Below are 11951 nucleotides of genomic sequence, written 5' to 3'. Positions count from 1 at the left end.
GCAGTGGAGGTTAAACTTAAAGTAGGGAGAAAATCAGACACCTGCCAATCTCCATGCCACATGGCATGAGTGGGGAAAGACACCCACAGACCTTCCCCCACTACACAGAATGGGTAGATCATAAACACACAGAGCCCTGCCTACTGTTACTACTCATATATGGGAGGGAGAAGATATCCATAGACTGACCTACTATGGCACATGGGTCTGCTGTAGACACCTAGAGGCCCGCTTACCAACATGCCACAAGACCTGGACAAAGGAGGTCACCCAGAGACCCTCCAGCCATGTGGCCAGCCCACACAGGACCCTCCTCAATGTGCAAGCATGTGCTGGACAGACAGAAGAAAAAGAGAAGCAGAACAGTTTGAGCCTAATGAAGGAAGATGGAACTGGAGACTTTAGAGAAGAGAGAAATAACCTGCTGTGAGTAGCCAGCCCAGGCTCCTGAAGCCATAGTGAAGTCCCCGCCCATGCTGCTGAGGGACATGTCTCAGTACGTGACTATGCAGTGGCAAAGGTTGAGGTCAATGTCCATGGCTCATACTACCACTAGAGACCATAAGGACATCCCCAGTCTGGCAATGACCTGCGACCACTTGGCTGTCCAGTGGCTGTTCAGAACTAACCCTGCCTGTCACTGGATGCAGCACTCTGGAAAGCTGACCCCACTACTCACCTGAAGCCACAGCACTGGAAAGAGTGTGGACCCAGCACCTCACCTGAACAGCAGAGTGGAGCACACCCTGATAATGGGGCAAGGATGAGCCAGCTAAAGAACAAGAGCACAGGAGTGCTGCCCAGCACTCTTTTGCCGTGAGGTGATACAAGAGAAGAGGTGATGCCCTTCTCCCACTAGCCCCTGGTCTCTTGCAGCTGTTGGGAGAGCTGGCAACTGGGTAATGAGAATCAAGCTGGCCCTGCCCCTTGTCAACAGAAGGCCCTGCAGCTGGGACTGGTGGATGGAGCACAGGTGAGTTGGCCTCATGGATGTGAAAGTAGAAAAAGCTGGCCCAGCCATTCATGTCATGAGGTAGAGTGAGAAGGGGATGATGTCCTTTCCCCACCCCACCCTTTGTTACCTGTGGTAACCAGGAATGCTGGACCTGAGGTCAAGAGCAGAAGAACTGGCCTTGGCCCCACTGGTGGGAGAGCGGACCCTACACCTCACCTGGGCAACACAGTGGACCTGTCCCTGAAAGCAAAGACAGGTGAGCCAGCCCCAAGGGGATAAAAGCAGGAGAACTGGCCCAGCCTCACGCTGGCTGCAGCACAAGGAAGAGTGGGCCGGAAACCTCCACTGGGCAACACAGTAGAACTAGCTCTGGAGGCATGGATACAGGTGAGACAGCCGCAAGAGCATGAGAGCAGGAGAGCTGACCTTGTCTCCTGCAGATGGCACACTGAGTGGCCTAGCCTAACAGTACTAGAAAACTCGACCTGGTGACGCAGATAAGAGAGAGCCAACAGCACCCTGCAGCTCAGCGCAGCTACCACCCAGGCTCAGATCCAGGGCTTTGAGTTGGACCACCCCAAAATCTACATCATCTGTGAATTCTTGGGGCACATAAAAGGGTCAGTCCTTGTCAGAAGCCATCATAGGACCCGCTAACAACTAACAGATCTCCATGCTTCCAGGGCTGAAGCTGATATTTTAACTATCACTTCCTTTGTCATTTTTGGTTGAGTTGTTTCTTCAAACCATTCCCCAATACCCACAAACATATCATGTGTTAACTCTTTCATTCTCCTCTTTTTTTCCAGACATCTTAGATAACTCTTTTTTTTTTGAGCCAAGTTCTTATAAATATCCATCCACAGTAAAAATTCATCTTTAGTTAGGTAGGCTCTGGCTATTTTAAACCAATTATGAGGAATCATAAGCAATTTAAATGGCAAGGGTTCCATACAGGATCCTTATCCTCTTTGGCTTTCTCTATACTCACTGGAAAACCGCCTAACAATTTACCCTGTTGCTGAGTTTGAAGTACACCAGCAGCAGATCCAATAGGCCCCTTTGGTTTCTTTCTAAGTTTTTCAAAGGATCTTGTGGAATGACTTATATTTAAATACTGCATGGTAGGCCACATATGTTTCTGATATTTTGTCAATTTATTTTCAGAATCAGACTCCTCCTCTGAGCTTGATTTTTTCCTCTTCTGACTCATCACTACCCTCTCCTGAGCTACTTTTCTCAGACTTTTCTGTTGAGGAATAAACATTGTTCTGAGATCCTGAGCAAGACTGTAGTAATGGAGTCCCCTCACAAGGAGGTGAATCTACTGTCTTCTGAGCACATATAGCTTTTTGTCATCTGCCAATGCCTTCCTAAGCACATTCCACATAGCAAACACTGTAAGGGGCATGCCTAATCCTCCATTCTCTGTAAACCAGTTTTTAATATCTAACCCTACTTTCTCCCATGCATCCACATCTAAAGTTCTCCTTCCTGGAAACCCAGGGAGTATCTGTACAAATGGAAAAAAAAGTCAGTCAGCTGGCTAGTGCTAGCCTTTTTCTTTAAGAGTATGCTTAATAACATCTGTAAAGAACTCTGTCTGTTCTTTGTGCCATCCTGAGAGATACCTACAAAATGCAAGCAAACCAGAGCTGATGGCTTCTGATCTAAAAGGGGTACTGATAGCTCCCAACAGAACAGCTAGGCACTAATGGCACCTAATATCAGTCTCTGCTTATGGCAGCAGGCAATTAAGGCCAGAGCTGATGGCTCCTGGCATACTCTAGGCACTTATAGTACCCAAACAAACTATCCAGGTGCTGATGGCACCTATTACCAGCCACTACTGATGGCAGGAAACAATTAAAGGCAGAGCTGATGGCACTTGGCATAACCCAGGTTCTGATGGTACCCAACAAAAGCAGCTAAGCACTGATGGCACCTACTATCAACCACTGCTAATGGCAGTAAACAATTAAAGGCAGAGCTGATGGCTCCTAGCATAGCCTGGCACTATTTTTTTTCAGTTTTTAAAATCTATTTGGAACATTAAACATGATAGAAGTAGAAAAAAAATCTCTTATGAAGTCCTCTATGAAAGGAAATTGTGAAATTTTTCCTGATTAGTCAGAAACTGTTCCATCTCCAAGACACAATACTCAGCAAAACTGTGGCTTCATAGAATGAATTGAGTGGTGTTCCTTCTATCTCTATTTTGTGGAATAGTTTGAAAAGTATTGGTATTAGGACTTCTTTGAAGATCTGATAGAATTATGCACTAAACCCATCTGGTCCTGGGCTTTTTTTTTTTTTTTTTTTTTTGGTTGTGAGACTTTAAATTAAATGACTGCTTCTATTTCTTTAGGGGTTATGGGACTGTCTAGAAGGTTTGCCTGATCCTGATTTAACATTGGTATTTGGTATATGTCTAGAAAATCGTCCATTTCATCCAGATTTTCCAGTTTTGTTGAATATAGGCTTTTGTAGTAGGATCTGATGATTTTTTTAATTTCCTCAGTTTCTGTTGTTATGTCTCCTTTTTCATTTCTGATTTTTGTTAATTTGGATACTGTTTCTGTGCCCTTTGGTTAGTCTGGCTAAGGGTTTATCTATCTTGTTGATTTTCTCAAAGAACCAGCTCCTGGTTTGTTGATTCTTTGTATAGTTCGTTTTGTTTCTACTTGGTTGATTTCAGCCCCGAGTTTGATTATTTCTGGCTGTCTACTCCTGTTGGGTGTAGTTGCTTCTTTTTGTTCTAGAGCTTTCAGGTGTGCTGTTAAGCTGCTAGTTTATGCTCTCTCCACTTTCTCTTTGGAGGCACTAAGAGCTAATTTTTCCTCAGCACTGCTTTCATCACGTCCCGTAAGTCTGGGTATGTTGTACCTTCATTTTCATTAAATTATAAAAATCTTTAATTTCTTTATTTCTTCTTTGACCAAGTTATCATTGAGTATGGCGTTCATCAGCTTTCATGTGTATGTGGCCTTTCTTTTGTTGTTTTTATTTATATTGTAGATTAGTCTTAACTCATGGTGATCTGATAGAATTCATAGGATTATTTCAATCTTCGTGTATGTGTTGAGGCCTGTTTTGTGACAGATTATATGCTCAATTTTGGAGAAGGTACTGAGAAGAAGGTATAGCCTTTTGTTTTAGGATAAAATGTTCTATAGATACCTGTTAAATCTATTTGGTCTGTAAATTCAGTTAGTTTCAAGTGTCTGTTTAGTTTGTGTCTTATTCAGGGTTTCTATTCCTGCACAAACATCATGACCAAGAAACAGTTGGAGAGGAAAGGGGAACTCAAGCAGGTCAGGAAGCAGGAGCTGATGCAGAGGCCACGGAGGGATATTCTTTACTGGCTTGCTTACTTCCCCTGGCTTGCTCAGCCTGCTCTCTTATAGAACCCAAGACTACCAGCCCAGAGATGGTCCCACCCACAAGGGGCCTTTCCCCCTTGATCACTAATTGAGAAAATGCCTTACAGCTGGATCTCTTGGAGGCATCTCCCAAACTGAAGCTCCTTTCTCTGTGATAACTCCAGCCTGTGTCAAGTTGACACCCAAAACCTGCCAGTACAGTTTGTGTTTCCATGATCTGTCCATTGACAAGAGTAGGGAGTTGAAGTCTCCCACTATTATTGTTTGGGGTGCAATGTGTGCTTTGAGCTTTAGTAAAGTTTTTTTTTTTTTATGAGTGTGGGTACCCTTGCCTTTGAAGCATAGATTCTTGGTAGATTTTTCCTTTGATGAGTATGAAGTGTCCTTTCTTATCCTTTTTGATAATTTTTAGTTGAAAGTTGCTTTTATTCAATATTAGAATGGCTACTCCAGCTTGTTTCTTGAGACCATTTGCTTGGAAAATTGTTTTCCTCTTTATTCTGAGGTAGTGTCTTTCTTTGACACTGAGGTGAGTTTCCTGTATTCAGCAAAATGTTGGGTTCTGTTTACATATCCAGTCTGATTTTCTGTGTCTATTTATTAGGGAATTGAGTCCAGTGATGTTAAGAGATATTAAGGAATAGTGATTGTTGCTTCCTGTAATTTTTGATGTTATTTTTATGTTTGTAAGACTATCTTCTTTGGGTTTGTTGAAAGAAGATTACTTTCTTGCTTTTTCTAGGGTGTAGTTTCCCTCCTTGTGTTGGTGTTTTCTATCTATTATCCTTTGTAGGGGTGGATTTGTGGAAAGATATTATGTAAATTTGGTTTTGTCATGGGATCTTGGTTTCTCCATCTATGGTAATAGAGAGTTTTGTTTGGCATAGCAGACGGGGCTGGCATTTGTGTACTCTTAGATTATGTATGACATCTGCCCAGGATCATCTAGCTTTCATAGTCTCTGATGAGAAGTCTCATGTTATTTTCATAGGTCTGCCTTTATGTGTTACTTGACATTTTTCCCTTACTGCTTTTAATATTCTTTATTTGTTTTGTCCATTTGGTATTTTGACTATTATATGACAGGAGGAATTTCTTTTCTGGTCCGATCTATCAGGAGTTCTATAAGCCTCTTGTATTTTTATGGGCACCTCTTTCATTTGGTTAGGGAAGTTTTCTTCTATAATTCTATTGAAGATGTTTACTGGCTCTTTCCAGCCAGCGCCGAGCGATGGGCATCTCTCGGGACAACTGGCACAAGCGCCGCAAGACCGGGGGTAAGCGAAAACCCTACCACAAGAAGCGAAAGTATGAGCTGGGACGGCCCGCTGCCAACACGAAGATTGGCCCTCGCCGCATACACACAGTCCGAGTTCGAGGAGGCAATAAGAAGTACCGTGCCCTGAGATTGGATGTGGGGAACTTTTCCTGGGGCTCTGAGTGTTGTACTCGCAAAACAAGGATCATTGATGTTGTCTACAATGCATCCAACAACGAGCTTGTCCGCACCAAGACCCTGGTGAAGAACTGCATCGTGCTTATTGACAGCACGCCGTACCGACAGTGGTACGAGTCCCACTATGCACTGCCCCTGGGCCGCAAGAAGGGGGCCAAGCTGACTCCTGAGGAGGAAGAGATTTTAAACAAAAAACGATCAAAGAAAATTCAAAAGAAATACGACGAAAGGAAAAAGAATGCCAAAATCAGCAGCCTCCTGGAGGAGCAGTTCCAGCAGGGCAAGCTTCTAGCCTGTATTGCCTCACGACCAGGCCAGTGTGGCAGAGCAGACGGCTATGTGCTCGAAGGCAAGGAACTGGAGTTCTATCTGCGGAAGATCAAAGCCCGGAAAGGCAAATGAGCCTCATGTGTAGTGTAATAAAGGTGTCTGCTGTTCTATAAAAAAAAAAAAAAAAAAGATGTTTACTGGCCTTTTAAGTTGGGAATCTTCACTCCCTTCTATACATATTATCCTTTTATTTTCGTTTTTCTTTTTATTAGATATTTTTTTATTATATTTCAAATGTTATCCTCTTTCCTAGTTTCCCCTCCAAAGGCCCCATTCCCTCCCCCTTCCCCTTGCTCCCCAACACACTCACTCCTGCCACCTGGCCCAGGCATTCACCTATAATGGGGCATAGAACCTTCACAGGACCAAGGGCCTCTCCTCTCATTGATGACCAACCAGGCCATCCTCTGCTACATATGCAGCTAAAGCCATGAGTCCCACCATGTGTTTATTTGGTTGGTGGTTTAGTCCCAGGGAGCTCTAGAGATACTGGTTAGTTCATATTGTTGTTACTCATATGGGGCTGCAAACCCCTTCAGCTCCTTGGGTACTTTTCCTAGCTCCTTCATTGAGGACCCTGTGCTCCATACAATGGATTGCTGTGAGAATCCACTTCTGTATTTGTCAGGCATCAGCAGAGCCTCTTTGAAGACAGCTGTATCAGGCTCCTGTCAACAAGCGCTTGTTGGCATCCACAATAGTGGATAGTGTAGGTTGCAACTTCTGCTGCCTCCCTAGTCCAACAGGTACACACCACTAATCATGTAAATTCCTAACAAAAAAATATTTCCTTGGCATTGATTACTCAGGATAGGATTGATAGAGGTTTGGCAAATAGAATCAATGCTTTAGAGAAAGCCATCTTTTACATAAGAACTCAGGTTCAAAATATTAAAACACATTTAACTACCTCATGTCATGCCAATTATAAATGGATTTGTGTCACTCCTCTGGCCGAAAATAGGTCAAAGGTGCTCTGGAAACAGAAACAAGCACATCTGCATGGTATGTGAAACAATTCACAACTTACATTCCCAGATCAATGTCATCAGTCACTCCAGACTGAAAAGTTCTTCAGCAGCAGAATTGGCCAATTATTTTTAAAATTCAATTGTAAATTTTGTTAAAGATAAGTCTTTATAATTTTCTTATAAATTGGGGTATTATTATAGGATTAATTATTCTGCTTCTATTTCTTCTTCCAGTCATCTTCAAGCACTTAGGGTCTGCTATCAGATCTGCTCAGAGGGAGATTCATACTCTTCATTTATATTATTCAAAAGGAAGAGATGTCAGGACCCATCATAGGGCAAGCTAATAACTAGTAGGTGATCTTCCTGAGGTGATCGCCTTAGATAAAAATCTACAACGGATCTCTGATAGAAAAGATCCAGGAGAAAATCATTTTAGGAAAGATTCCTGCTATTAATATGCCTTTCCTGTATTATTAAATATATGTGACAATCACTATCTATTAGCCCACTCCTTTTGAGAAGATCTCTGCAGATCTATGAGGATATACTGTATTATAGTGATGTTATATAGACAAATAGATGATTTCTTAATTCTTAATGATGATCCTATAAGAATTCTAAAATTATATCAGTATTTATTAAGCTCTTTTATAGTGGGACTGCTATTAGGTCCTTTTCTGATAGTCAAAACTGCAATAAGAACTCTAACAGTCTCCCATGTGTCACCAGTTAATTAGTTCTAGATAGTAACTAGACTCTCTACTACTCAGACCACATCCCATGTGGCTGTAAAACCATTAACCAAAGGTAATAAAAAGGGACTAAAGATTTAATGTAGGTCCTAAGAGATAAAATAAAATATTGACTGGGTTTACCTATACAAAACTTCACTAATAACTTAGTTATGGTTTTTAACTGTCAGTGAACCTGTGGAGCTGTGACAGGTGATGAATGAACACCAGATAATTACTCTTAATGGATATGCATGTAAACATTCTCTGTTGTAAATCTCTATTTCAATTTAGGATTTGTATTTATGTGTGAACTTGCGATGAACCATGTGCTCATGTATTCTGCAAGATGTATAAGTGCTGAGGAAAAAAGAGAAGAGTCAGAACTGAGCTGAGGAGAACTTTACTTAGAGAGCTTCAAGGGAAAACTAGGAAAGGGGATAACATTTGAAATGTAAATAAAGAAAATATCTAATAAAAAAGATAACGAAAAAATAAAGATAAAAGAAAAATAAAATAAAATTACACAAGGAATTCTGAGAACACTTTTGTGCATTTGGCCATGTTTCCTTGCTAAATTAGGAAGCCATTGCATTGAACCTTCTTGGAGAAAACTCAAATCCACCGTTTCAGAATGCAATCTTTCTAAACTTGCAATCAGAGCATTCTGTGCCCCCATAGCATGGTAGCTTGATGAGGACTTGTGAGCTTCACAAGGAGCTCATGTCTCCAACTCCATGTCAGATAAAATCTGTTTGATGATGGCAATTCTTCTCTAAAATGGTTCCTTTTTTGCCCCCTTCCTTTCAAAGATACAAGATGCATTAGATATGTTCCAGAACATGATGAGGACAAAGGAAAGCCCACTAAAAGCTTTTAAAAGATGCCTTTTCATCTTAGTGTGGCATAGAATAAAATCGGTTCTTGTTATTCCTCAGACAGCCCTTTCCTGCCTCCCAGGTTCTGTAACTTTCAGTTCCTCCTGTTGTTATAAACCATGATACAGCACGTTACTCACAAAAGAAAATTACTTTCTCAAAGGAGACACTAAAGCTGCCCTTGGAAAGGCAATGCCTCCCATTTGTGAAGGTCAGCCCGCTGAGGTCCTAAAGCCATCTTCTCAAGCACGCCAGGGAGCATCTATAACCTATGTATTCAGACTGTACATAAAATCTCTCATTATTAACTGCTGCATCCAATCAGAACCCATCAATGATGAGGAAAGAGAAGAGGACATGGCTATGGTTCAATTAGACCCATTGTAGTCAGTGAGTAGTTCTCAAATTTCTAAAATTCCTGTAAGAAGACAGGAACCTGTGGCTGTTCAAAAGGAGAATGAGAAATGTTGACTTATTTAGGAAATGGTGTGTCTTAATTTCTTCGATCTCATGTTGATGTCTCTTATCTCCCTGGGGTACATAACTCATTTCATTAAAAAATATAAAGCAGAATTATTCTTTGTCTCAACTAAGAGTTATTTGAGTATTGAGTATCACACTCGCTTGTTCCTCTGTCATTATCTAATGACACTGGTCATAAGGCATGCTTGACCTTAATGCAATCCAAAAAAGAGTGTTAGTATAAGCCTGAAATTAGAAATCTTGAAGAACCTTGCTCAAAAATGTATTCTGTTCAAAAGTGTGTGCTTTCATGGGCTGGGACAATATCTAGAATGTATTTGGATTGAAGCTAAACAGCTGTCAGTTTTTTGAGTAGAGAAGTTCATTTCCAACTAGCCACGTGAGTTGATGAATGTAAAGGATGTAAGGATTTACTCTCTCAGAAGTTCAAGCAACTACATGAAAAATAAGGCCTAAGCAACGTTTCCAATAGCATGAACATGCAAAGTCCAAATATCCATACATGGTAGTAAAGAAGACTCGAATGATCAACAGGAATGCCCAGTCTAATAACATAGATGTGGATGGGGACACCAAAGTCAAGTTTCAAAAGATTTTGTATATTAAGTCAGGGGAAGTTCAACACTCCAGCAAATGTGGTGCTTAACATTCCACACCCAAGAGGGATTATGTCTGGAAGTTGAAGACTCCAGTACATGATTCCTAGATACACTAGAAATGTACTGGGTGCCTCAATCCCCTCTTGGTGGTTAGCCCATCCATTCCACTTGGTGAGCCTATCAACATGATACCATCAGGGACTAGCAAAAGGGATCAGCAAATTAAAAGTGCTTGTGGGTCTTTCAGAGAACCCAAACTTATTTCCTAGTACCCACATGGCAACTTACAACTTCCTGTAATTCTACTTTCAGGGAATCTGATGCACTCTTCTGAATTCCATGGGCACTAGGCATGCCACACAGTACACATACATCCATGTAGGCAAACATTTGTACACATTAAAAGTAAATCTTTTTAAAACCGTATCATAAATGGATGTGAGAACTTAATGTCATCCTACACTCAGTATTCACTTACTTCTTACAACTGTAAAACATTCTGCTAATCTCTCAAGTTCTAAAGACATTATCTTCCTTGAAAGAATTCACAGGTTAATAGAAAATACAGAAAGCAACAGAATGCTTAATATTGGTGATGAATGCCGTCTTTGGATATGTATAGCATTGGTAATTTGTCAATGTTCTCTAACCTGACTTGCAGATTTAAAAGAACTGACATGAATGAATTAGTCAAAGATTCTTTTTTTTTTTCTGAATGCTACATTTGAGTGTGTTACCTGGGTACTAAACAGCATGAATGAATCATTGGGAAGTGTGGGGAATGCTTGACAGATTATTAGCATGAGAAAGGGTAAAGATGAGAAAAAGGCACAGGGAATGACAATAAGTTCTGCATTACTGGAAAAAAATGAATAAAAAGAAAGGGAAGGGCATAAGGTATATTGTACCAGAACACAGAGGGCCTTGCCTGCCCAAGTTAGTGATATTGGACTTCCCTTTATGGGAAATGGAGAACAATTTGATTCCTAATGATTAGTGCAGTAATCAGGCACTTGAGTAAACAACATGCATTCCTAACTCTTTACAACCACACCACATATTACTTTTGAAAATGATTTGGCTTTTCTAATTTGCTTTCTCATCCCTAAAGAGAATCATAGCGTCTTATGAAAATTTGTGAGTACTAAGAAAGATGAAACATTTTAATGTGGTATAGTTATAACTCAAACTCAGTCCAAAAGTAAAGGAATCTTAGTCATAAGATTCTAGTAGATAATAGTAGGAAACAGCTACCTACTCTATTACATTTATTACATAATAAAGCAGTCTTGGGAAGAAGGATTATTAATGAAGAACTTCTTCATCATCTTGTGATAGTGGATAAAAATATAAAATGAGACCATTCTTTTCTACAGTTTCATCTGTAGGTCATCTTTATGTGCAGGGTAACAAGTACTTGCTGCACATGTGTGCTGGCTAGTTTTATGGCAACTTGACAGAAGCTAGAGTCACTTGAAAAGAGGAAACTACAACTGAGAGAATGACCCAGACTGCCTGGTAGGAAAGCCTGCAGTAGATTTTCAGGCTGATGATGTCCTTCCATTTCTTTTTATTTTTTATTGTTTTCCAAAAACACAAAGCTGAATCAGAATGACTTAGATTCCAGTTCACTTCAAGCAGAATCACACCCAGACTAGTGGTCCTGGATGCTAAAATAAATAGGATGATTAAACCATGAAAGCAAGTTAATAAGAATCACTCTTGTGTGGCCTCTGCATCAGCTCCTGCCTCTGGGTTTCTGTCTTGACTGTTACTTTGACTTCCTTTGTTGATGGACTTTGATTAAGAAGGGAAAGCCAAACACCTTTTTTTTTTTTTTTGGCAAGTTGTTTGTTCAGTGTTGTTTTGTTTTGTTTTGTTTTTTAACATTTTTCAATTTATTTATTTTATGTATATGGGTACATTTTCTACATTTATATCTGTACACTGGAAGATGGCATCAAACAGATGTGAGCTGCTGTGTGGATGCCAGGAATTGAACTCAGTACTTCAGAAGAGCAGGGAATACACCTAACCACTGAGTCAAATCTTCAGCCCCTCACACAAGTACTTTTTTTTAAAGATTTTTTTAATTACGTATTTTCCTCATTTGCATTTCCAATGCTATCCCAAAAGTCCCCCATAACCTCCCCCACAATCCC

General features: G+C 40.6%; 1 protein-coding gene across 2 annotated transcripts; it reads left to right on the top strand.

Annotated features, from left to right (window-relative positions):
- The first annotated feature begins 1038 nt into the window (after positions 1-1038).
- On the top strand, positions 1039-6253 carry Gm15501 (predicted pseudogene 15501). 2 transcript variants are annotated; one of them, NM_001358087.2, is made up of 2 exons: positions 1039-1211; positions 5557-6253. In NM_001358087.2, the coding sequence occupies exon 2, from the start codon at positions 5570-5572 to the stop codon at positions 6194-6196; it is 627 nt and encodes a 208-aa protein (NP_001345016.1). In that variant the 5' UTR covers positions 1039-1211; positions 5557-5569; the 3' UTR covers positions 6197-6253. The 2 variants fall into 2 exon arrangements, with proteins under 2 accessions (NP_001345016.1, NP_001363970.1); NM_001377041.1 differs by lacking the exon at positions 1039-1211 and having other exon boundaries at positions 5544-6253.
- Positions 6254-11951: the final 5698 nt, after the last annotated feature.

This window comes from Mus musculus, chromosome 7, assembly GCF_000001635.26.
Source record: "Mus musculus strain C57BL/6J chromosome 7, GRCm38.p6 C57BL/6J".
NCBI classification, from domain to species: Eukaryota; Metazoa; Chordata; class Mammalia; order Rodentia; family Muridae; genus Mus; species Mus musculus.
This window is presented reverse-complemented; position numbering and strand designations above follow the sequence as displayed.